At 42.3% G+C, this 26,017-nt stretch overlaps 2 protein-coding genes across 2 annotated transcripts; both read left to right on the top strand.

Annotated features, from left to right (window-relative positions):
* Positions 1–3,870: 3,870 nt before the first annotated feature.
* On the top strand, positions 3,871–15,720 carry LOC115595701 (uncharacterized). Its single transcript, XM_030440475.1, has 19 exons — positions 3,871–3,987; positions 4,082–4,140; positions 4,231–4,291; positions 4,688–4,842; positions 4,925–4,995; positions 5,103–5,196; positions 5,697–5,960; positions 6,638–6,931; positions 8,066–8,317; positions 8,511–8,825; positions 9,075–9,202; positions 10,680–10,899; positions 11,001–11,153; positions 11,419–11,609; positions 11,899–12,050; positions 12,162–12,419; positions 13,759–13,912; positions 15,120–15,252; positions 15,586–15,720. The coding sequence occupies exons 1-19, from the start codon at positions 3,956–3,958 to the stop codon at positions 15,702–15,704; spliced, it is 3,105 nt and encodes a 1,034-aa protein (XP_030296335.1). The 5' UTR covers positions 3,871–3,955; the 3' UTR covers positions 15,705–15,720.
* A 2,659-nt stretch (positions 15,721–18,379) lies between these two features.
* Positions 18,380–25,531, top strand: krr1 (KRR1 small subunit processome component homolog). The gene is made up of 10 exons (XM_030440476.1): positions 18,380–18,511; positions 19,249–19,424; positions 20,827–20,961; positions 21,160–21,285; positions 21,717–21,800; positions 22,623–22,679; positions 23,192–23,362; positions 24,162–24,239; positions 24,536–24,632; positions 24,752–25,531. The coding sequence occupies exons 1-10, from the start codon at positions 18,436–18,438 to the stop codon at positions 24,901–24,903; spliced, it is 1,152 nt and encodes a 383-aa protein (XP_030296336.1). The 5' UTR covers positions 18,380–18,435; the 3' UTR covers positions 24,904–25,531.
* Positions 25,532–26,017: the final 486 nt, after the last annotated feature.

Below are 26,017 nucleotides of genomic sequence, written 5' to 3'. Positions count from 1 at the left end.
ATGTAGGTGGTTTATGCTGATTGCGGTGTGAAATTATGACAAATGTGCAGGAAATTGGTTTTGTTAACATACTGTAATCACAATTTAATGGACTAATTAGCTTGCTAGCTAGAAAGGACAGCCTCAGTTTTGCAGAGGTTAAGAACGCTGCATTTTTATTTGCAGGATTTCGGAGAGCCTAATGTATCACATGGCCAATCAACAGGAAACAAAACGTTGGTAATGCTCAGCTTGATGACTTTTACTTTCAACCATTAGACGGTCAGAGGTTGACCCTTATCTTCGTATTGTGACTGTGGAGATGTTATAGACTCGTTTTACTTCTTGTACATAAATGGACCAAGATGAACAGATTTAGATCAGGCTGTGATCCCTGTAAAGTCTAGTTAAACGTTGGAATAAAGAGCTAAGTTTAGGATTATCCTTATGATGATTACATTTTTTTTTGCTGTATCAGAACTCTTTTGTCTGTTGACGTAACACAAACATCTTTTACATTTCATTGTGTTTTAGGGAGCATCAGAGAGCTTCATCACTGTCCTAGGTCCGAACAGGGCGAAACATTCCGCCGGCTGGATGGAAGTAAGGCAATAATATATTATGATAAATAATAAATAGCCGATTTGTCAGTCCTGATGTCACTTTTTGTAAATCTTTGCATCCATGTGTTAACCTGATCATGTGTTTACCTTTTCTCTTGCTTCGAGGATGAAGAAGGACATGAGGCTGCAGAGAGGATGGAGAGGCTCTTCTCTGCTCCAGAGGACAATCCTTACATTATATCTGTCGTTATTTAGTTAATTTATGAGTTCTTTTTAAATTATTTGGTCATCATTGTTCATTTTATATAATTCATGAAATAAAATATTGTTGTATTGTTACACGTTGGCTATTCCATTCAGTATTTACAACTTAAATACAATTTATAACAGCAAACGGCATCAAGTGCTGCTTTTCAGGGACAACAAGGGATTGAATGTTTTCTTTTATTATTAACACATATATATACGTATACACACACACATATATATACATATATATATACATATACATATATATATACACACATATACATATACACATATACATATATATACATATACATATATATATATACACATATACATATACACATATACATATATATATACACATATACATATATATATACATATATATATATACATATACATATGTTTATATATATATAGTACAGTACAGTACAGTGTCTCCACCTTGCTGAGTCGTTTGTATTCCAGCTCCTGCGGCAGATGCTTCCTGAGCCACGCGTGGCCTTCATTTACGCAGCGCACACGTGGACATATAAAACAGGCTCCACTAATGCCTCTCTATGAATTAAAAAGGATAGAACATGTTTGTTCTTTGTGTTTTTGAGGCTGGAGGTATGGGGGGTGTGATCCGGGGCGGAGAAGTAGCCCTATCTCTCTCATCAACGTAAATTGTTTACATAATATTCCTTCCGTCAACACTGTGAATTATTGATATTTGGAAATTGACTCGCGGGCTGCATTGAGTGAGGACGAGGGCCGCATGCGGCCCGCGGGCCGCCAGTTGCCCATCCCTGGCCTAGGCTATGCTGCCACCCAGAGGACATCTCCTAACATAACACAACATTCTCAATCCTTTACATTCCTCCCGCCTTAAGCTGTTTTCTCTTTCTCTCTCTGCAACACAATAACCCTGTGTCATCTTACACAACTTAACCATGACACTGAAATAACAATTAACATGTACTTAAGTTTGTCCAAAAGTAACAATAACAATCAACAATCACCAAGTTACAATTAGTTTTATTTCTTTTTTTAAACAATCCCTTTAACACTCATAGTCCATCAAATAAATTGGTTTGCACACATTTCTTTGACTGTCGCACAGGTGCTACCACAGGTTGTGACAGTCTTGCAGCATCCGGGGGTGGAATGTCCGACATTGATGGATTGGCTTTGTCTGAAGCAGGTTTTGAGATGTTTTGAGTATTTCCTGCTGGAATATGGCTGTTTGCTTCCAGAGTGGAAGTCTCTGACGGTCCTATTGCTGCTGTGGTTGAAACAGACAGTCCTAGTGGTTCTGTGACCCGTGGTTCAAAACAGTCCCTTTCCTCAGATCTTGCCAGTATCTGACCCACATGTCTGCGCACAGTATTGCCATCTCCTAACACGACCTTGTAAGAGACAGGACCAGTGATCTTTGTTATGAAACCAGGAACCCACCTAGGACCAAGACTCAAGTTTCTCGTGACCACAGCGTCTCCTTCTTGGAATCCTCTCCATTTAAGCTGCTCATCGTGATGTTCTTTTTGGCTGTTTTGTTTCCTCTCCATCTTCACTCTGCGATCAGGTTGAATCAGATCCAGTGTAGAACTTAACTTTCTTCCTTGCAACATTTCCGCAAGTGACAGCCCTGTGGTGGACAGCGGTGTGATGCGATAATTAAACTCTCCTGGGCTGGTGGTGTACTCCTGAACCTTGGGTGGCGCTAGAGGCAACATGGAGAAAGAAATGATGTCAAACTTCCTTGAAACATACAGTGTGCCATGTTTTGTGAAGCTTACTGAAGGAAATAAGAAACCACTTTTCAATATTTGTATAGACAACAGCCTGTGGAGGACACTGTCACAACAACAGCAATTTTATGACTGACTGATTCCGCCATAAAACTGAGGTTTTTGGTCAGATAGAAACTAAAAAAGAAAATTACACTATATATGGGCATTGTTTCACTGATCAGGATTGGCAATTTTGAACATGGACCCAAACCCTTTTTTTTTTTTTTTCACGTCAGAGAACAATTTGTGACAGACACGGACGCTCGCGTACCGTAACTCTGGCAAACCTGTAAATAAAATGTCTGCAGTGTGGAAATTAGTTAGTTAGAAAGCGAAAGCAGTCCAATGGTGACATGTAACATTGGCACTACGACCGCTGCGTGGAGGGGTAACAAAGGAGCCACATTTAATACAAAAAAAATTTGATAGGGCATTAAAAAACAAATCGCTAAAAGTTATACGGCGAGATTTAAAAAAAAAAAAAAAAAAAAAAGAGGAAAGGAAGGATCCCTCTTTTAATATCTCGCCTTCCTTACTTTGGTTCCTTTTTTCAACCTCCATTTTCCTTATTTTCACATCTTTAAATCTTTATTGCATGCATGACTTAGCATGTGTTTGTATATATTTATTTTGTATAATCCTTTTGTGTGTTTTGTTGAGTGTTTATCTATTTAAATATGGGTAGCTGTTTTTATTGTCCTTTAGGTTTGGCAGGTTCCAAAATTAAAACATGAAATAAAAATCATGATCATGTCACATGTTCAAAAAGCTGCTGAACCACTTTTGATAATAGCAGTCTAAGAGCAACAGTCTGCATCCTACATGCAGCATGACTAACTAACAGTATTCTTGGGCCAAGAACAGTCTTTCATAGGCCCCTGTTCACTAAACCCTCACTGACTTAAATGAATGAGTGGGCAAAATCACGTGTTATCCGGTCAAAGACATTTCTTTGGATAGTCTATTGTGGCTCAGCTCAACACAGCAGACTGCTCTGAACATGTAAAAAATGTTTTTGACAGCTTCTTCGCGTTTTTTGTGAGCAGCTCAGAAATCCTTTTCAGGTTTCTGTTGATGGACCCAGGGAAAGGCTCATTTCTAGGTTAGTGTAATACCTTTACGATATTAAGGAAGAATGGACAGACACTGAGGTCAATGGAGGCTGGTTTACTGGGGCACTCACTGCATGAAAAGTGGGAGTTTCGTCCCCGTGAACGCCCCGGAAATCTCCCTAATTTTCGGCAGTTAACGACAATTTACAGGCTGTGAACGTCACGTTCGTCTGTGCCACAGCCTCTGAGTCAGAGCAGGTGAGTAAAGGCAGCACACACCTGTAACTCATTAGGAGTCTGTTGTTTCCAGCCAAGCCTCAACTTTAACGAACACAACATGCTTTGTTTTGCTGGAATTAGAAAGAAAATGTAAGAAATTTAAATAATCGACAGTCTTTTTTTTTTTTTTAATCACCAATCTGACTTGAATCCAGTGGATTAATCCTCATTTATATGTTTTCAGGAACTCTTTCGAGTTTTCGGTCACCTTTTTCATACTGGTGTCTCAAACCATATCGTATGGTGAGTAGCAAACTGCACCTGACACATTTCTGAGTTGAGATGGACCAGAATTAGCTACACTTGGAGATACTCTAATCAATTTTCCTCCAGGATTTTGTGAAGTGATTTCCTTCTCAATATGCTGGATGAGCAAGGACGCCTCCCTCGGAAGGTAAACACAAAGACACAGTGCACCAAACTCCATTAAGTAAAACGCAATTTATTGTTTCTCTGCAAAAATGTTCAAATCTGAGCCAAGATTTTCCTTAATTGGAACAAAGGTACCTAGCTGAAAGCTGTGCAAAACACCCACTGACCAAAAGTACACAAAAGTGAATGGGGTGTCTACATACTTGTGGCCGTAGAGTGAATCTTGCAAATTCACCCAGTGTATCAGATGGATATGACATTTAAGAGTTGCCGGTTGTTTAGGTGAGGTTTCTCATGTGTCCATGAGTCTTTTAACCATGATGGCTTAAAACAGACAGATTTTTAGATTTGGACTGCCCTCCTCAGAGACGTGTTTAATGGTGTCTACCTCAGTTTTTATTATTTTCCATCCGTTCAGCCAACATGGAAACATATGGCTCAATGAAACGGCACTCAAATACATCAGGAGGGAAGGTAAACTCACCTCCCTGGTGGTGCCCCCGGGTGTAGAAAACAAGCTCACGCTTTGGCACGGAGGCTCTGCGGCTGCATGGACTTTTAAAATCACACCAGGTAAGTGTCTTTTTCAAAACTATGTTCACCCACTAAGAACCAATTGTCCTGAAATGTTAAATGGATTGTGTTTTTATCTAAGGGATAAAGTACACTCAAGTCAGAGGCATGCAGAAGCAGAAACCCAAACCACTACCAACGAGTGCCACTCAGGTAGACCAACATCAGACTGCAACCTGATGCAAACGGATGCTCATGCTGGATTGTTGTAAATATTTTAACTTTTAGCCGACTCTGATGATCCGTCGCTCTTTCCTCAGGCCTTCCTGGGGTCGATGAGCCCCGCTGAGGTGTTTGCATGTGAAAATGGCACGCTCTACTTCCACCAGGACGAAAACTTCTTCCTTGCAGTTGGTGAGATGAAGTGTTTCCTGTTTGTATTCTTTGAACTTCGCACGGTGACCTCCCCTCATTTCTTTTTTTAAGGGGATAATTTGGTTAGAGTTTCATCTTAGGGTTAGTGCTGCTTTCACTGCATATTTGTTCAGAGTTACATTAGACGGAAGGGACATTGTACAGGTTCAGAACGATATAAGTAGTGGAACTGGTCACCCCAGACTAACTTTGGAATTGGGTCGAATTTCTGCCAGTTTGGCAGAGTTGGCTCCTGGTTCGGCAGCTAGCCTAGCTCTTTACGAACACTACAATCTGCCTTCATGTACCAGCTCATTATAAAAGCTAACTTATAAATAACTAGCTAAAACACAGACTTATCAATCGAGACTGCCAAAACATTTGCAGAACACATTTATCCAAGCAAATTTCGCTATTATTTGTGGTCTATAGTGTTAAATAACTATTTTTGTTATGACGAGCACTCTGTATGACTGAAATTCATATTGGTCTCATCCTAGGCCACACTATGCGTCCCCCCATCAAGCTCGAGTACAGGTCTCCCTCCGTGCTGCTGGTCTCCTGGGTGAAGAACCCCCTAGCCATCAGCAACAGCCACAATACCACCCTGTACCACGCTGAGGTGGGCCCCTATACCACTCTCAGCACGGACACTACCACCAATAACCACTACCGCTTCCGATACCTGGACTCCTGCAGCCCCTACATGGCCTGTGTGGAGATTGCAGGCACTCTCTCCTTCACTTGCCTCTCTACAATTACCGGTATGGACTGCTGTTGGGATGGGTTAGCAAACATCCACAAATGATGGGCAACGAAATGGGACCAGATAACACCATTAGATACTTTTGGTTTTAGTTGTCCAAGTTTTGAGATACCAGATAGTATAATGGAGGTCAAAGGAATTTTAACTTTGTGCACCATACACAGAATTCCATTCACCTTCAGATCTTGCAGATACCAATGTATGCACATAATTTCCCACGTATTGCAAAGAACGTCAAGTCTCTCCTGTTGGTTGGTTGGTTGGTTGGTTGATTGATTAGGGCTGGAAGATATAAAAATATTATGTTGTGAAGATATAGATTTTGAAAATCGGTACCAATAGTCATCCCTATGATATCATCACAATATCAATAGGTATTTGGTAAAAAATGTTGTGATATTTGATTTTGTTTGTGGAGAGCAGAACCGAGTTAAAAGAGAGCAAATAGGACTGGACTTGCATTTGTAAAGTGGCCCGAGACAAATGAATTCTAATGTAGCGCCGCATTTTCCAGATGCATAAATAAGCAACTGTTAAATTTACTGTACTTCAAAGGTGACAGCGTATAAGTCCTGTGTTTACAGCTTGTTTCCACCAGCCTCAAGTGGCCCAAAAAAACCTGTTAATGGGAGGTTGTAAAAAGCTTTGCCTATTGTTTCTCCTTCTCTCCACCAGACCCAGACATCCCCAGGGACTTTGAGATGACGTCGTGGAACAGCAGCAGCATATCTTTGGCCTGGGACAGTCCTGAGAACCGCAAGTTCTCCCTCTTCCTCCTCACCGCCTTCTACCTCAATGGAACAGACCATGTCACAGAGGAGGTGCCCCTGTGGCACAAGGGGGGCGACTTCATGTTCGTCTTGTCGGACCTGCAGCCCTGCACCAGGGTTAGGTTCGGCCTGCAGACAGTTTGCCAGGCCGGGATGGAGTCCCGCTACAGCAAGATGGTCCTGAACGATGGAAACTCCCGTAAGTCCTGCATGAGTTAAATCACTGACTCACTGAACCATCTCCATTTGAACCCCTTATAGGCCAATGATTGGATACAGAACTTAAAGGGACAGTTCACCCCAAAGTAATAAAAAAAAACAAAAAAAACATGTTTTTCCTCTTGCATGAATGAACTAGTAATCATTCTAGATTGTTTTGGTGTGAGTTTTGGAGATCTCAGGCAAAGATATGTCTGCCATCTGTCCAATATAACAGAACTAGATGGCTTGAGGTGCTCAAAGTACCTTTTGAAAAACTCAACAGTAATGGTGTCTTTCCAGAGATCATGACCCAGTTACTCAAGATAATCCACAGACTTTGTTTTGAGCAGTTTCATGTCGGAACTATGTTTTTTTTTTCTGCCAAACTACATTATATCACAACACATAGGGAAAAGTGTATCTACTCATGGAGGAGAGGCTCGTGAGAGTGCACGATGTAAACATTAACGGCCTTCTCTTCATCTGAGCTGTAACGTTAGCTAGCCTCTCATCCGTGAGTTGGATGCACGCTTGCATCTGCGCGGTGATAAAGAAAGAAAACGGTTCCTACACAAAACTGCTCACAACAAGGTCTGTGGAATATCTAAAGTAACTGGCTCATAATGACTTGCATACTGTTGATCCTAGTTTCTGTGTTAGTGGCCATTTTCCCTGCTTTCGAATGAGACTTTGAAGCAGAAGGAAGAACACATTGTTTCTCCTCCTAATGAGAATTGGGCGTCTTCACTGACTTGATGATCTGCTGCCCTTGTGTTACCATAACACCATGTTTCAGCATTTACCATTACCCTGTAATTGTCCGTTTTGTTCACAGCGGTTGCTCAACGAAAATTACATGGTCTCACTTTAAGGAGCTGCCAGTTAAGTGACCACAAGCTGCACGTGTTTGCAACACTTAATGCAGCTCCACACCAGAAAATGACTCTCATTTTATGGGAAAATGCACCGAAGACTGCGGCAGAGAATATAATGTGCATATTAGTAGCATGTTTGAGAGTGTAACAAGCAACTCTGATAAAAAAGCATAGTCCGACCTTTAATTGTTTGACTTGAGTTTGAGTCCTTTACGTAAGACTGGAGCGCCTCACATAACCCCCGCTCTGCCCCTCAGCTCACTCCAGCATCGAGGCCTTGTGTCAGACATCATTCGGCCCCGATAACTACACCCTGAGCTGGGAGGTGAGGAACATCTCATCCATCTCCACGTTCAGAGTGTACCAGGACGGCGTGCTGCAGGGCACCACCCTCATCACCAACTACACTGTGCAGGGACTTCTCCAGTGCCAGCAGTACCAGGCCAAGGTGGAGGCGCTGTGTGGAGACGGCGTGCTCATGAGTGTGAAGACGGTCACGGCAAACACAGGTAATGTAGAAAGAGACGAGTCCCACATTAACATGTAGGGCTGCCCTCACCACTCTCAACCATGACCAGAAAACATCTATCACCATTGGTTCGTCTTTGAATACGTAAATTGAGTTGATTGAATTATATACACAGTTTGAATGTCGGTTTATACAAGGCCTGATCTATGTGCACGCACTCTGTGTGTATCCAGGAGCCAGTCGTGTGTCTGGGCTCAAGTACCGCTCCAACGACTCCACCGCCCAGTGGCAGCCCAGCGCCACGCACCACCCGGCCGTGGCCTTTCTTTACGAGCTGTCTCTGGAGAACGGCACCACCCTACAGAGCAGCCGTGTGACGGAAACAGAGCTACACCTCCCAGGACTGGAGGAGGGGAAGACCTACGTCCTCGACGTGTGGGAGCAGTGTGACGGACAGTGGGAGTCGGAACATTCTCACATGTGTTTCCAGGGAACTAATTCATCCGTGGGGCTCCTTCTGAGGGCCGCTGGGTCCGCTCTGAACCAAGGTCAGCCTGACACCCGTGGTCACGTGGTGGTTTTGGTTTGAGCACCGCGGGTTTCATTTGACAATCCACAGAACATTTTATGTGTTCTGTTCAGTCCAACATATTCCCGGCATAGTCAGTGAAAAGACTATTCAAGGAGGCTGGAATCAAAAGAAAGATCATGTTAAAGTCAATTTCCTCTGATTTGTTTGTTAACTGTTTTTCATGATAATCCCAGTTTACCTTATTCCCAATTTGTGGCTTCATTAGAGCTGGATTTGGAGCTGGATATTTCCAGCACGGGTCTCATAGTGGTCGTGCCCTGGTCCCTGCCTGAGGACCTACAGGACGCCATGTTGGAACCAAGAGCGAAGATTGGAAAGATTTTTAAAGATAAGGTGGACAAACATTCAGTGTTGACATCAGCCGTCATGTACTGCAGATCCTGTTTTCATCCTAATTATACACAGTGCTGGGTAAAAGCACAGCCCCTGTGATGTCATCTGAGAGCATGTAAATGCTGTGGTTTATTTCTGGTGATAAAATGAGTTTCAGTCAAAGAATTCTTAACTTCACTTTTAGTAACTAGGACATTGAAAGTCAACTGAAAAGACATTAACATCATGGCTACCACTTGACTGAAAACACCAGCATGGTTACAATAACATGTCAAGATAGCAGTACATTTAAACTGTCTACAATTATAATAAGGTAGTGAAATTCACAAAACTTGAGAAACATTTTTGGATTTCAATACCACAACACTCTTGGCAATTAAAAAATAATACCAATGAAATTTTTAGCTATGCTAGCTCTGCTGGTCAGTCCAACACCTTCTCTCAATATCTCATCATTGGATGGATTTCTGTAAATACATTTAACCTCCACAGAGGATAAATTGTAATTACTGTGATGATCCATCATCTAGCGTCATCATCAGTTCAATCCTTTTTGTCCAGCTCGCTGGTTTACAATCAAACAGCCTCAAAACTAGTGACATTCCCATCAGCCTCAGCTGCATTTAGATAAGGAAATCCTGTATTGCGCCATAATCAGGAACATTTGCATTGTTACAGTGGCAAAGGGGATAACTAAGTAAAGATTAAAAAAAATGTAAACAACAAATAAGTAAAAAAAAAGTAAAATAAAACTAAGAACAATAGAAACAAACGACTTTGTTTAGGGCTTATTAGCAGAATGCTAACAAGTTAAATTAAGATGGAAGATAAACTTGCTCTACATAAGCATGTTAGCATTGTCACCACAGGCATTTTAGTATGCTAACATCAGCATTTAGCTCAGAGCCATGCTAGTGCTGTGTTCAGTCAACATCGGAGGTCAGAACTTTCTAGTTGAATTCTCCAACTTCTGACCTCAAGCGTTGCGGAGAGAGCCAAAAATTGTTAAAAAAATCTTGGCTGACTGTAACAAAATGATGTCTCTATGGTGAGCGTACCCTTAACAGCGCAGCCGACTTGTATATAAAATCCAACTTTTTCCAGTACGAGGTCAGAAAGTCTTGAGTTCCGAGTTGTCCGGACTCACAGAGCTGCTAGAATGGCCGGTGCTAATGTTGAAAGGCCTACTGGAGACATTCAAATGAATCTGAGGTTTCTGAGGTTCATTCATGGATGTTTCCCTTTTTTATAACCACCATATGGTACAATGAGGGTCCTCTTTATCCTAGTGAAAAGCCAAAAAAGCTAACATGGGAATTTAATAACTTTGTATTCTTGTTTCTTCTGTTATTTCCATGATTCCATGATTTTCTTTTGTAAGCAGACTGTTTATTCTTTGACTAATTGTCAGCCAAGTCTTCTTGTTTTCTGAGTAAGTTTAACATTCTTAGAGCATCATATCTTGTGCGCCCTTCAGCTGCAGGAGCTGTTGAAAGGCTTCAATCAGCCGGCCCGCATTGAGCTGGCCACCTTTGCACCTGCGGAGGAGCCAAGCAAAACAGAGATTCTGTTCATGTCTTTCGATGCAACCAACACTGAGGAAGACGTGCCCCTGTCCGTTGAAGATCAGCTGGACTACATTCGCTCCCTGAATACAACCAACTTTGTGGTTAAAGATGGGCTCATTTACTGGGACGGTAGGTGGTGATGAACAGCCAGCCCAGCTTGTTCAAGTTAAAAGTCTATCACTGAGGTCCAACTAAAAATCTTCAGTTTTCTGTTGTACTTTTGTTTTCAGGTCCAGATCTGTGTGCTTTCTCCATACAGAGTTTGTGTCCCGGTAATTCTCTGTGCATCAACACTCCGGGCTCCTACACCTGTGTGTGCCAACAGGGCTACTACGATGTGAGTTCCATCATCAAGCCTGTGGCCCCGCATCCAGTCTGCAATGGTAAACTCGCACGTCTCATCTGGTGAAACGCACCTTTTTTCTGCAGTGTGGAGTTTGTATCCCCCCTCTGGCCTAAGGGAGTCATAACACAAACACTGACAACATGAAAATGACGCTGTATTGGTGCTGTCACTACAGTTGCTCCTGCCTTAAAGTCAAGTCTGAAGTCACAAATGTTGCCTCCTCTGTTTATCAGAGGCTGCAAAAGGTGTAATTCTGGCGTTTCACTGCTTTTGATACTAACTGTTTGGTTTTTTTTAAACAGAAAAAGGCCTTTTCAGCCAGTGTCTGGATAAAATGGTAACTGGTGGGATAGCAAAAGCCTACCTGACTTCTCACATGGGGGGAGAGGTCGACGTGAAGCTGAACGATGGGCGGTGCTCCGTGGAGGAGAGGGGCGCGTTCTACTACTTCAGTGCCTCGCGAAAATCTTCCCAATGTGGAACTGAGAGGCGGGTGAGTGACTGATGGAGCTGATAAAGACAAAAAAAACCAAGACATTTCTTTCCCAAGTGATGGAGAGATTCTGTAGAGATTTAGTATTTATCACTAAAGGTAATAAGCATGTGAACATACAATGTGTGCACTGCATTTGCTCTGTGTTGCGTAAGTCACCAGTAAATATGAAGCTATAATAGTGGACCTATTTTTCACATACTAGGTCCTCCCCTTTTCAAGTGTGATGTTTGAGTTTTAAGCATAACCTGGTCTTGTGTTTGTGATTTTCTTTTTTTTTTCTTTTTAGGTGAACAAAACCCACATCGAGTTCCAAAACACACTGACCGTGAACCTGAGCAGAGTGCACACCATCAGCCGGCGGGATCTGAAAGTCGTCTGGAAGTGTGTGTATCCGCGACATTACATACGCAACACTCACGTCGGCGTGGACATGGAGTGGTGAGCCGAACGTATTCATCTCTCATAGTACTTTTCTTTTTTAGTTCAGGCAAAAAGAGATGTTTAAATGAAAGGACGGGAACATCTGAACATTTGATTCATTTGTCGTAGGGTCTCCACCCTCTCCCTGGTGGAGTTTAACTCCTCCGTTCAGCTGGGGCTGACCATGAGCCTGTACACTGATGAGTCCTACGCCTACAGCTACAGCTATGCCATCACCCTGGAGCGCGAGGACACGCTGTTCTTCCAGGTGGCCCTGCAGGCCAACGACTCCTTCGCTTCAGACGTGCTCCTGCAGGTGGAGTCCTGCTGGGCCACTGAGAGCCCCGACCCACAGGACAGCATCCAGGGTCTCCTGCTCCAGGAGGGGTGGGTGAAGACGTCCCCTGATGGACTGACATATCGGCATAATTCCTTCATGTAGTACTATTCCACATTAACACTGCTTGTGTTTGTTAATGTGTATTTTCACTGAGCTTTAGCAGACTTTAATACAAACCTCCAGTATCTCTAGACATATAAACATATATTATTATTAAAGGGATATTCCGGTGTAAGTTTAATCCATGGTCTAAATCACCGTGAAACTGTGTTAGACTCCCTCTCGAGAGATCAAGTTAGCAGACCGCTAATTTACCGAGTTTTATCAACCTCAGAAACGACCGCACGACAACAATACACTGCAGTAAATGGATCCAAATATAAACCGCCACCAAAAAGCCACTAATAATGCTCAGAACAGCACCAAACTTCAGCAACAGTACAAATAGGGTCTCAGCACATAGTCCGGGGCATTAAAACTCCATTAGCTTAGCTGGATTTCTACTGAAAAGCTGACTAAATTTACCACTCTTCTGCAGCAACTTCCTGTTGACGGGAAGTCCCGACAAATCGATTACTGAGTGCAGTAGAGTTCTACAGTTCATGGATGAAAATTTATGAGTATGACTCCATGGAAAAGCAATCGAAGTTCATATGTGTCTTACCTGCCAGTTTATAACAGTTATTATCGAGAGCGGTCAGGGAAAAGAACGGAATTGAGCATTTCTAACCGCACTCGGTAATCGTCGCATCGGGACTTCCCCGACCCGGAAGCTGATGGAGGAGAGTTGAAATCTGTTTTTAGCTTCCCAATAGAAATCCAGCAAAGCTAGCGGAGGTTAGATGCCCCGGACTATGTGCTGAGACCCTATTTGTACTGTTGCTGAAGTTTGGTGCTGTTCTGAGCATTATTTGTGGCTTTTTGGTGCAGTTCACATTTGGATCCATTTATTGCAGTGTATTGTTGTCGTGCGGTCGTTTCTGAGGTTGATAAAACTCCGTAAATTAGCGGTCTGCTAACTCGATATCTCGAGAGGGAGTCTAACACGGTTTCACAGTGATTTAGACCATGGATTAAACTTACACTGGAATATCCCTTTAAAATGATCAAATATAATAAAACTCAGCCTCATGCCTTTTAAGCTTGTTTGTTTTGACCTATTTCTGAATGCAGTGCTGCTATCTACATCTATATGGATGTCACATCTTAAAAATGTCTTCTTGTATTGTATAAAGTCATGAAAGGAACCTGCTAACATTCATGATGGAGCTTTGAGCCTTCACTCTCAAACGTATCTGTCTTAATTACTTAAAGGTTAAATGAAGTCAGCTTGCCTTGGGTGACAGTAATGATAAACAAATGACCGGTGTCCTGTCTCGTCCCCAGCTGTCCCGTTGACCAAACGTTCCACTGGCTCTCTGTTAACGGCCTGGCACAGAAAAGCAGATTTTCCGTTCAGATGTTCACCATGCCCCAAAGGCTGCCCCTCTACATCCACTGCCTGGCCAACATATGTGGACACGACGAAGACTGTGTCAAGGTAAACTGAAAAACCGAGGGCTGGTTTAGAGATCAGGATAGATCTGCTAACAATACATTTTTCTCTATTCTCTGACAGTGACTGGTCTCTGCACGAGGATTAGGGTTAAAAGCCCCCTGTTGTTGATCAGTGGAGGGTGTAGTTGGATCCTTTACTTTAAATAAAAGCAGCAACACTGTGAAAATAATCAATTCGAAAAAAATGCACTGAAAATGCCACTAAACAGAAAGTACATAGGTATGATCAGCAAAATGAACTGAAAGCATCAAAAGGGTTAGAAGGGATAAGTATTTTTAACACAGAAAAACAAACCATGTGAGTGTTATACTATTATGTATTAATCAGTAACTGATCCTAATTGTAGGGGTGGTTAATCAGCCCAATTTCCCGATTCGATTCCGATTATTGAAGTCTCGATTCGATTACAAATCGATTTACAATTATTAACGATTATCGATTCGATTTTCAAAAAAACGATTATTGATCTTTAACATCAGTCAGCTGCTGAATTATTTTACTTCTCTTTTGAGTAACACGTCACAGCACCTTCAATATTGTATAGTGTAACTGTAATATCAAAATTATTATTTTTTTACTTTGTAGTAGTAGTGTTTCACTGTTAAAAGAAAGCTGCCAAGCTCAGCAGCCGGACTGATTAGAAGCAATGCACATGACGAGAACCAGGGCGTGTTTCTCTATTCCCCACTCGTCTGCTGTTGCTTTGAGAAACTCACACATATTTGCGCTTGTGTGGCTATCATCCATAGCTCTCGTCTGAAGTACGTAGGACATTAGCTTCCATTAACTGCTGACATAATGAGCTGTAATGGTCACATATGAGACTGTAGCTCTGGATGTCCAGGCATCGCAGGTTATTGCTACCCTGTGAGCAGAGTTGAGGGACACTTGCACGGAAAGCTTTGTCTCTTTGTAAAGATTTGGAATCGATTTAAGTGTGAAAAAGCTCCGGGATAGAATAACATATCTTGGCTCCAGACTGTGGACCATGTAGCAGAAGCCAGTAAGAGGAGGACTCCAGTTTGTATCACAATTTTAAAAAAATAAAATAAATAAATAAAATATATATTTTTTTTTTTTTGAAAAACGATCTTTGGAAATTTAATAATCGATTCATAATCGTCAATATTATAATCGCGATTAATCGATTAACGATTTTTTTCGCCACCCCTACCTAATTGTGTGATAGAACTGCAGCAGCCAGCAGCGCACCAAGAGGTCAGTGAGCCAGACGGACAGACGGGGGAGACGAGCCACTGTCGTGTCTGCTGGACCTCTGGTGGTCAACGAGAGGGTGAAGTCAGGAGTCCCACCGTCCTACTGTGAGTAGACGCTCAGTCCGCAACATACACACATACTGATGAATGATCAGTGCACATGATGTCGTCAGGCGTTAAAATAGAACTTTAAAGAAGTAAAAAAGGGGATCTGCATCACAAGCACCGACTGCGACTGATTGTTTTAATGCACGTTACAATCTGTTTGCTTCAAAGAAGGTAATTATTTATCGTTTCAAGTGAAGGACAACAATTATTAAGATATTTTTCCCAAGTCGGTTCACTCCATTCATCAGATCAAGTCACCAAACCACTGTGTACTGATTAAAAACCACAAAAAGAATAAAAGTGAAATGACTTGTGTCCATCTCTTTACAGGGGCAGAACACACGATCTCCATTATGGCTGGAACAATAGGCTTTTTAGGACTAACTGTTCTCTCAGTGAGTTCAACCAAAGCGATCATGACTTACTATGAAAGACTGCGGCTCAAATAAAGTGTTTGTGACACCTTCTGTGTGTTTTGTTTGAACACAAGGACAGAACAATATTCAAGAAACAAGAAATGAAACCTTCTCACTCTTAAGAGACTTTACACCAGTCACACTATTTTGTATATAAAATCATTTCCAACATGGATGCAGCAGCAGGACTACCCATGAAACGGTAAAAGTGTGTGGTAAAAATGTCAAACCAGTGGTACTATGAGAACAATCTGAAATGTACAGAACCGAAATGTACACACAAACAGAATGAATAATGTTTTGAAACTTTTTATTTTTAACTGTTCAGCAGTCCTTTTTACATAATTAATATAATCCTCAGTAATCCTAGTGGTAATGATGTGATACTATATTTACTAGATAAGATTAGATGTTCCTTTATTGATCCCCCCCTGGGAGAAATGTGCAGGTAACACAGCAGTACAGAGGGAAATAAGTAGCAGCACAAGAGTGAGGCTCAAAAAAGAGAGACAATAATAAAGAGAGATTGGAAGAATAAAATAACAATTTGAATAATAAACTATTAGAATAAAGACCAGTTTGTTCAGCTTGATGGCATCACCGCTCCCGACGCCAGCTCCCCAGCACACTGCACACATTGAAGGACCTGAGCCTCCTCAGAAAGATCAGCTCCACCACTGAAGTCCACCACCAGCTCCTTGGTTTTTCCCGATGTTGAGCCGAAGGTAGGGGTGGGCGATACTGCAAATTTTGGTATCGATCCGATACCAAGTAATTAAAGGGTCAGTGTTGCCGATACTGATACCTATAAAAATCCTGATCATTGAATGATTTTGTACTTTTGCCTTTAGTTAGCTGATCATGATTACGAAATGAGTTTCCTCCGCAGGGTGGCAGGGCGCTCCCTTAGAGATAGGGTGAAGAGCTCTGTCACCCGGGAGGAGCTCAGAGTAGAGCCGCTGCTCCTCCACATCGAGAGGAGCCAGCTGAGGTGGCTCGGGCATCTGTTTCGGATGCCCCCCGGGACGCCTCCCTCGGGAGGAGACCCCGAGGGAGACCCAGGACACGCTGGTGTGACTATGTCGCCCAGCTGGCCTGGGAACGCCTTGGGGTCCTCCCGGAAGAGCTGGAGGCAGTGTCCGGGGAGAGGGAAGTCTGGGTGTCCCTGCTCAGGCAGCTGCCCCCGCGACCCGGCCCCGGATAAGCGGATGAAAATGGATGGATGGATGGATGATTATGATGATAATAAAACACAGGACAAAGATTTTAGCCAAATAAGAAAATAATATTTACAGGGGCCAGTGCCCCCGTTACTCTGAGTCTGGACCCCCCTGTGGCCCCCCTGACAGGGAGTCTGCATCAGTGATACAATGACAGATTTCTTGCAATGATTTTGTTTTGAAGGTAAAGGCATAAATAAATTGTCTCAGTTTACTACCCAATCAAAATTGCTGAAATTGTAAACACTGTTTTGTCTGAATGAGGGATTAATCTTTTTTTTTTTTTATGTGCCCCCTAACAAAAAAGCCGGCCCCAACCTGGCTCCCCTATTAAAACTAGTCTACAACCCCCTCTGTCTATAACCTTTCTGCATGTAGCCTAAACAGGAATACTAATCTTTCTTCAACAGATACACAAAAGGTTTATTATATTCTGCCTTATTCATACTTCAGAGTAGAACTGTCAAAATTGCTCCAAAATGACGTTCGAATGTTTGCTCTGAAAAAACACACACAGGTTCGAACCATTCGAATATCTATATTTGCGCATTATGTCAACAACAGGAGGACAAACTAATACAGTGAGACATAACTACTTGTATAGGTATTTTCGGGATACGGTACCTCGGTTCCAATTCTTGACAAAACTCTCTGGAGCCCGTGCGATCAACGATACTGATCGGCCTCATGTCCTTGCATATGAACAAAGCAAGTTTCTTCGTGCGCGCCTCTTGTCGTGCTGCAGACAAAGAGCTTGTGGCGGGTGGTGAAAAATATGAGTCGAGACGTGGCTGTTTTATTTGGAGTTCAAGACGTCATGGCATGTTCCTTTGGGTGCACATTTTCCAGATGTGTCCTCATGTTGCTAGTGGTGGAATGGTAAGCTAACTGTGGCTTACACAGCCTGCTGAACTTATAGAAGAGAAACTACAGAAAAAATATCGATCTAATCACGCTAGTATCAATCCGATACCAATACTCACCTTGGTATCGACACTATCGGTATTTGGATCGATCCGCACACCCCTAGCTGATGGTTGCTCCTGCCACACTATCCTACAAAGTTCTCGACTGGTTCCCTGTATTCCTCCTCCTTAGTGTCTGTAACACATCCAACAAAGGAGGAGTCGTCAGAGAACTTCTGCAGGTGGCATGTCCGGGAGTTGTAGCAGAAGTCAGAGGTGTAGAGGCTGAACAAAAGAACAGTTCCCTGGGGTGTTCCAGTGTTGCTTGTCACCACATCTGACAGGCAGTGTCGCAGTCTGGCCGGTCAGTGAGGTAGTCTGTAATCCATCCACTGTTATAAGCAGTGCATAAGGAAGATTCCTTAGGTATCGGCATTAAAATCCCACTTAAGGCCCTGCACAAACATCTCTACATGCTTTCTTTACGTATTTCTCGTTAAAACATGTCGACAGAACGAGCCTGAGCAGATGTTCTGTGTCATGGCGGCAGTATAACGCTGCAGGACAGAAAGCATACTTTGGTCTGCGGGATCCCACGAAGAAGAGCGTCTGCGTCACTTCCGCTTCTGCTCAACAACAATGGCGTCCTCCACGACGGGAGACGGCGTGAGTGAAGCACAAACTGGGAAAAAATCGAAAAAGACGAAAAACCAAGGTAAGTCAAGAAGTTACAGAGTTTAATATTGCTGATTTACAGCCCGTTGCCCTTTCTCTATGAAGAAGAGCTTAAGTTTGGCGGGGGAATAGACGTGTTTACATGTGAGGAAGGCACGCATGTATTTTCTTTAAGCTAGCATGTGAGCTGTGGAGGGGAGGAAACGTTTGTGGAGTGTTTAATTCAAAGCGTTCGCTTTGGTTCGACTTCGCACTAAGAAATGAAATCAGGAAAGTTAAAGTGTACATTATGTTTGTGGAAATGTTTTTGGTTTTTTTTTTGGTGCAAGCGTTTCAAGAAGTGTTGGTCACAATCCAAACCACTGTTGTAAACTCTTTACTCACCTCTGAAAGCGACGTCATGCAGGTGCTCCCTGTGTCTAAATGGTGGAAATGTCAGACACTCGTCGCTTTGCTGTGTTCAGACATTGCAAACATACAGCTGATCGCATATTATCTGCCTGTCCTGCCTCTTTCCCCCCTGCTACAGTCTGTAAAGGAGTTCAGTTGTAGGTCAGTGTACCTAAAAGTAGCCTCTCGGTTAATAGTGCCACATTAGTGTCCTGATGATCAAGCGGGTTCACTCCCAAATGAAAAACAAACAAACCACATTACAACAGAGTGCTGGATTTCCTGGACCTGTACAATGGTGTTTATGGCCATGTGGAAATGTTTACGTCCCTGTCATTGTTTCAGAGGAGTTGTATGAAGTAAACTTCCGCTGTCTGTTTCACACAGTGGATGAATCTGAACTCCTGACTGTTCCCGATGGATGGAAAGAGCCCACGTTCACCAAGGACGACAACCCCCGCGGCCTGCTGGAGGAGAGCAGCTTCGCCACCCTCTTCCCCAAGTACAGAGAAGCCTATCTGAAAGAGTGCTGGCCGCTTGTGGAGAAGGCCTTGGGAGAGGCAGTGAGTTCACCAATTTACCAGCCGAAGCTTTTTCCTGAAACAAAAACTGCTCAAAACAGACATAACCTTTCTGGATTCGCATCAGTTTTATTGGCAACAATACTTTAGCATACTCGTGGGTCTCCTGCAGTCGGACCCTTTTATATACTTTTTATTTCCCATTTCATTGGATTGTTAAACAAAAATTCTTAGTAAATTGGTACATAATGGCAGTTATTTAGTCTCACTGTAGTAGTTAATCTTAGAGTAGGACTATGTGGCTCAAGCTGTTTGAAATATTTTTTGCCCATTTGGATCATAGAATTTATACAGACATAAACAAAAAACATATTAGCCTGATTAGCGCTGTATTCAATTTACATTTGTCCCATTGTAGGTCACCCCAGCCTGGGTGAAGTCATCAAATATCTGATTGTGTTCTATCAACTGAGGACCCAATATTATAATTTTGTCAACAGGGTTTTGACACAAGTGTTATTAGTTTGAGTCATGTGATCATTAAAGACATAACGTCAATGTTAAGACGTCATGATCTACTCTTCGTCACCTGTAATTTTTTATGTTTATGTAAGCATTCTCAGCTTACCGCTGTCACTGTGTTATAGTCAACTTAGTTAAAGGTGTGATTTTTGTTGTTGCTGCTTTTCTAGCTTTCAGTCAGACTTTAGACACATTTAGACATTTCCTTTCAGCTACCGGTCAGGTTAGCAAATATCATCCACATAGATGTAACATCACTGAAATCCAAGATGATGCTGATCGGCAAAACGGAACAAGCAAGTTCATTAACTTTTGAAGAGATAGTTGGGGTTGAAGGATACGTTTGACCTGTCAGAAGTAAACAACATTATATAATTCCAGAGACGCGTGCAGGTTATTGAGTGAAACCTAATTGAATTGTTAATTCTTATGTCTTTCAGTGTATCTTTATTATGTTTAGTCTTGCAAATATGTTTTGTTCATTGAAAGAAATTGCAAGACATGTAGTCATTTGGCAACAGAAAAGCAAAACAGTCCTTAGCATCAAGTCTGTCGGCAAGTGTTTCAATTTTTACTTGATTGATGACTTGGGTTAAATAATCACTTAATCTTTGAATTGATTAATACTCATAAATAAATAATATTATTGCTGCTGGATGGTGCATGTGAGGTGAAGGCTGATATTTATTGTGATTAAAGTTCATTGAAGGCCTTGTATTGTAACTAACTATAGAAACTTAAACTTATATATATTTAAAAGTCTGTCTTTGACCCCAAAACCTCAGTATGCGCATTAAACTTGCCTCGATTGCTTAGCCATCTTCAGGCTGAATCACAGACCTGTGCTGTGCCGGTTGGTTTAGATTACACACCTGTTGGCGTTCCCGTCTTGTGTAACCTGCGTTTTTTTCGTCCTCCTCAGCACATCAAAACCTCTCTGGACCTGATCGAGGGAAGCATCACAGTTTGCACCACAAAGAAAACATTTGACCCATACGCCATCGTGAGAGCCAGAGACCTCATCAAGCTGCTGGCCAGGAGTGTCCCATTCGAACAGGTAATGATCCCTGTGCTCACATCCAGGACACTGCTGGTCATGTGCGGTGTGGTGGGTTGACTGTCTGTCTTGTCCACCTGTTTGGTGGAGGTGGCTCCTGCTGTTTCGAAAAACTCTTGACGCCTGGTGACAGCAGTACGAAACACAAGAGTGATGCTGCCGTTTTACTTTGCTGTTCATACTGTTTTCTGCTTCCAGGCTGTGCGGATATTACAGGATGACATGGCGTGCGACATTATCAAAATCGGCACCCTGGTGAGGAACAGAGAGCGGTTTGTGAAACGAAGACAGCGGCTGATTGGCCCAAAGGGCTCCACCCTAAAAGTGAGTCACACACCAACATCCAGCTTTCATCCAGCGCATCTCAGACCGGCCTGGGAGCAGCCGTTTTCTCAGATACCGTTTTCTGTTCATCGTTATCTACTGATAGAATGTTTGACTGTTATCTCTGGTAATTACTTCCATTACGAGGCTGACAAGTGAGCAGTGACCACACAGTTTAATGCAGGCTATAAGGGCAGTGTCTGAATTGAATTACATTGAGCTCTACAGTGTGAACAAAGCCTCATGAGTGTGTTCAAGTGGCGCTGTCTGTCTGTGGTTGTTATGGTGCAATTTGAGATAAATGTCACTAGGTGGCAGCATTACCTTTATAAGCCACAGTATCTGAGTGTTTGTATCATTGGAACAATATAGCATCACTGTTTATAAAAAAAATGAAATGCTTTAATTTTTTCTCCTGTCCCTTTTTCCAGGCATTAGAGTTGCTGACCAGCTGCTATGTGATGGTGCAGGGCAACACGGTGTCGGCCGTGGGGCCCTTCAGCGGCCTGAAGGAGGTAATGATGTCAAAGACACCTTATGTTCATATGTGTATAGTAGGACATATAAAGAGCTAGAAGTAAATAATAACACATACGTTTAACTCAAAATTATATTATTTCTTTCTCTTAGTTGTAGGATTTTATATTTATTTCATAATTGGTTTGTTTCTGAATGACCCTTTTCAATAGACTTCATTTTAAGTAACAGATTTATTCCTTGCCACTTCTTATTTCATGGTATAGTCAAGTTTGTAGCCTAATGTCGTGTCACCTTCCTCGCACCATTCAGCCATCCCCAGATTTAGCTACTTAGCTCCTGTAAGAAAATGAAATGACAATGTCAAATTGTAACTGTCTAGCTAGCTGCTACTGTACTGAAACCCAGCACGCAGACACAGGAGGTAACAACATCTTCCATTTACTTAGCATGTGCAGCCCTGTTAAGCTAACTAGGTGATATATTATTCAGCTTGAAAGTAAAGAGACAGTGCAACAGATCCAAACTAATGTTAGCTGCAGAGCTTTCATGTTTAAGATGTTTCTCTCAGAGAAAGATGCATAACTAAGACCGACTGTGTGTGGTAGCTCCGCTCACAGAAGCTAGCTGACACGCTGTCCTTAAAAGTGACATAATGAGATCAAACATGATGGTATAAAATAGACTTTTGAAATGGGGCATTGTGAAATAGAAATGACATTTTTAAGCCATTCCTTTTGTTGATTTCATTTTCTAACCCTCTTTTTCAAATATCTAAATAAGCCTGATGACTCAAATGAAAATACACATACAAAGCATTTGATATATTTTCTTCTCTTGTCTCCTTCTGTGTTGTTCAGGTACGCAAAGTGGTGATGGACACGATGAAGAACATTCACCCCATCTACAACATCAAGGTACGTTTGAACTGCTGACAGGAAGCCAACAAATCTACAGAACTGGACAGGCTGAAATGTTTGTTCAAGCTGCATTCATGCCCAATGAAGAGTTTTTCCATCCTTGTTCTTGATCTCCTGACTGAGTTAAATCTCTCTGGGTTGGTAAGCCAAGGTTGGCTCAACCTGGAGCTGAGGGCATGAAAGAGTCCCAGCTACTCCACAGCACTCACTGTGTTTAAAGGAGGGCTTTAACAGCTGTCAATCTGGTAAACTATGAAAAGTCAACTGTGAAAAATCCATTGTGTCAGTTTACCAGGCAGGGACTCAGTTTAAGGTGATCATTTTAAAGGTTTAAAATGTCACAGCTAATAATAATAACACATCAGTGTGATTCAGTATTGATAGCTGATGGTAATGAAAATCTAAATTAGCACATGCAGCTCATATGGCATGACACCAAAGAGTCACTATTTTGTTAATTCCACTCCACCCACCCCCCCATCCCATATTCTGACTGCTGGAACCATCAGACGCTGATGATCAAACGGGAGCTGTCCAAAGACCCCGAGCTGCGGATGCAGAGCTGGGAACGCTTCCTGCCCAAGTTCCGCCACAAGAACCTGGCCAAGCGCCGCGAGCCGAAGAAGAAGACCGTGAAGAGGGAGTACACACCGTTCCCTCCAGCACAGCCGGAGAGCCAGGTCAGTTTGATGGAAAACATAGAGTTAAATAACGGCCTCCATCGTGAGTGTGGAAGCACAGTGACATGATTTTGACCTTAATTTAATTCATAACGACGTGAAACCCTCACATGTTTTCCAAATGTTTCAACTTGTTATTGAGACACATTTCAGATTGCAACTTTTTATTTGAATATCGATTTAATTATGTATGTATTTATTTACAAAAATAAAAGAAAAGCTGCCAGACATACACACAACCACATGTTATATTTTGTAGGCCATTTTCAATATGTTACAAAGTAAAAGGTAGACGGACAGACAATAATCAATATTTATCCTACATATGTTTAATGCCTCGACCCCATACATGAAACAATTAGCGGGACACTGTAAAATGTATTTTGTGTATGATTATGATCATTTTATAAAGCCATTTCTGGAAAAGCCGGTTCCAGCTGGTCAAAATCGTCTTTTTGTCCCTCGATTGTGCATACAAAACGGTCTGTGAGCATCCAAATAGGGCCAGTTCTGTTCCAGAGGGAAATGTCCTCACCACTGACCCCGGAGAATCTCTTCGATATTTCTCACTAATAATTCTGTACATGAGGACAGAGCCACAAAAGACATGTTAATGAGCTTTCTGCACCTTTACACCCAGCACATAATAGGGACATTCGGTTGCATTTGGTCTTCTGGTGTTGCGGTCTGTGTGATTTCCTGCCAATCTATCGGAATCTAGTCAAGCCTTCATTTAAAATACAGCCAGAGTTCTCAGCATTTTAACATTGATTTAAACTTGGTGGATCATCTCTTTTAGGTTGACAAGGAGCTGGCAACCGGAGAATTCTTCCTGCGTGAAAGTGTGAAAAAGAGGAAGAAGATGGAGGAGGTCAAGGTGAGCACAGAGTGGATTCATCTCCTGCTGGGCTGAGGTGTCTGCTCATGACTGATCGTACAGTAAAGAAGTCCAGATGCCTTCAGGCCAGCAGGAAACATTTATCGCCTTTCTTTTCTTCTATTGCTTGGTTACAGTTTCATTCATTAATGGCTTGATTAGCACAAGTTAATTCCAGTAGCAATATAAAAGTCTTCCTGTAGCTGTAAAGTTTCTGTAAAATACTGCACAGATGCACCCAGCTGGAATAGCTGTGATATTCAAAAAATGTGACTGTCACTGTTCCTCTTTCTCAGGTAAAACAAGCAGAAGCACTGACGAAGAAACAGGAAGAGCGGAACAGAGCTTTCATTCCTCCTAAAGAGAAGCCTTTAATGAAGAAAACCACTAAAGGTAGGGAAAAAAAAGAACTGGCCTCAACCTGAGAGCAAAACAAATTGATCTCAAACTGTGCACTGTAACACTGCTGCTAAGCTCCATCTCATCTTTTGTTGAACTTGTTTCTGTCACAGCGCCCACAGAAGGCAAACTGGACATCGAGGCCATCAAGGAGAAAGTGAAGAGAGCCAAAACCAAGAAACTGGGTGCTCCACCAGTGAACCCAGCTCCTCCCACCAGCAGCACCACAGACAAGAAGAAAAAGAAGGCAAAAAGCAAAGGCTAAGCACACAGTTACGTCAGCACTGTAATCGATGTTTGTTTGCGCTGTCCCACTGGACAGAGTAAAGGACTCTGTAAGGACACAGGAAGATTTGACATCAGACATACAGTGTGTGTGTGTTGGGATCACAGACTGTCATGGACGTTTTTTTTGAAACACTTTTGTCGTGAGGATTTCCTGTTCATGTCACCATATATTCTCTCCGTCTGTCTGGACAGCAGCTCTCAGTGAAAGATGAACAGACCACTGAGTGTTTCTCGTCTGCCTCTTGCCTCTTGTCTTTTTCTAACTATTGTCCACATTTTGTCCGGTCAGTATTTATACGTTCGAAAATATATGATCTCCTTCTTTAGGACCGATGTGTGTACAGGAGGAGGCAGACTCAGTCAGATGGACATGGAAAAATTAAAGGAAGATTTTTAACAACTTGGAACTAATTATTGTATGTTTGTCTTACTAACTCCTGATGCTCATGAAAACATTTTCCCAGCAGCTTTATTGTGCGATTTGACACCACTGTCAGACACAAGTCTATAGCCCACACCAAGCTATTTTTTACCTTATCGATTTGTAGAACTGTACCTGTTGTTAAAGTGCTCACATATTTAAATAAATATCAAAATTGATATGACGAACATGTTAAACAATTTGTTTTGCTTAAAGGAGAACTTCGGTCGATTTAAACATGCAGCTTCATTGCTCAAGCTACCCTTGACTTGCGAGTACCGAAGACACAAACAAATTTGGTCCAACCATTACAGAGCTCCGTGAACGGAGATTTAGCATTGAACGCTAACAGCATGGGGTCAGAACTTTACACTGTGTTTTAAGCGTCTTAACATGCTCCACATCTCACACCAAAAGTTATGCAACATCAGCAGACACCTTAGCACACAGCACTGTAGCGTTTATGACTCAAAATGAATAAAAAAGTAGTTAAAACAGTGTGTTTGTGCAAGGAGCTACTTACCTGTTTGTTGACATCCGCGTCTTCCGGTAGCTAGACCAAACTAGTCAATCCGTCGAGCGTGCACTTACTCCCTCACTGGCGAGCCATGAGCCATGAGCCTTACAATAGCCTGTTAAGCCTGTTAAGTGCACACTCGATGGATATGCT

Source organism: Sparus aurata, chromosome 14 (genome assembly GCF_900880675.1).
Source record: "Sparus aurata chromosome 14, fSpaAur1.1, whole genome shotgun sequence".
In the NCBI taxonomy this organism is placed as follows: domain Eukaryota; kingdom Metazoa; phylum Chordata; class Actinopteri; order Spariformes; family Sparidae; genus Sparus; species Sparus aurata.
Note: the sequence above shows the minus strand (reverse complement) of the source record. Positions and strands in the feature narration are given on the sequence as shown.

Bases quoted from the DNA above. Each gene is read 5' to 3' on its own strand.
- LOC115595701 (XM_030440475.1), top strand. From the start codon at position 3,956: ATGCTTTGTTTTGCTGGAATTAGAAAGAAAAT. The intron at 4,843-4,924 runs GTAAGTGTCTTT...TTTTTATCTAAG, and splicing joins GACTTTTAAAATCACACCAG to GGATAAAGTACACTCAAGTC. The intron at 8,826-9,074 runs GTCAGCCTGACA...TGGCTTCATTAG, and splicing joins TGGGTCCGCTCTGAACCAAG to AGCTGGATTTGGAGCTGGAT.
- krr1 (XM_030440476.1), top strand. From the start codon at position 18,436: ATGGCGTCCTCCACGACGGGAGACGGCGTGAGTGAAGCACAAACTGGG. The intron at 21,801-22,622 runs GTAATGATGTCA...TGTGTTGTTCAG, and splicing joins CCTTCAGCGGCCTGAAGGAG to GTACGCAAAGTGGTGATGGA. The intron at 22,680-23,191 runs GTACGTTTGAAC...TGGAACCATCAG, and splicing joins ACCCCATCTACAACATCAAG to ACGCTGATGATCAAACGGGA.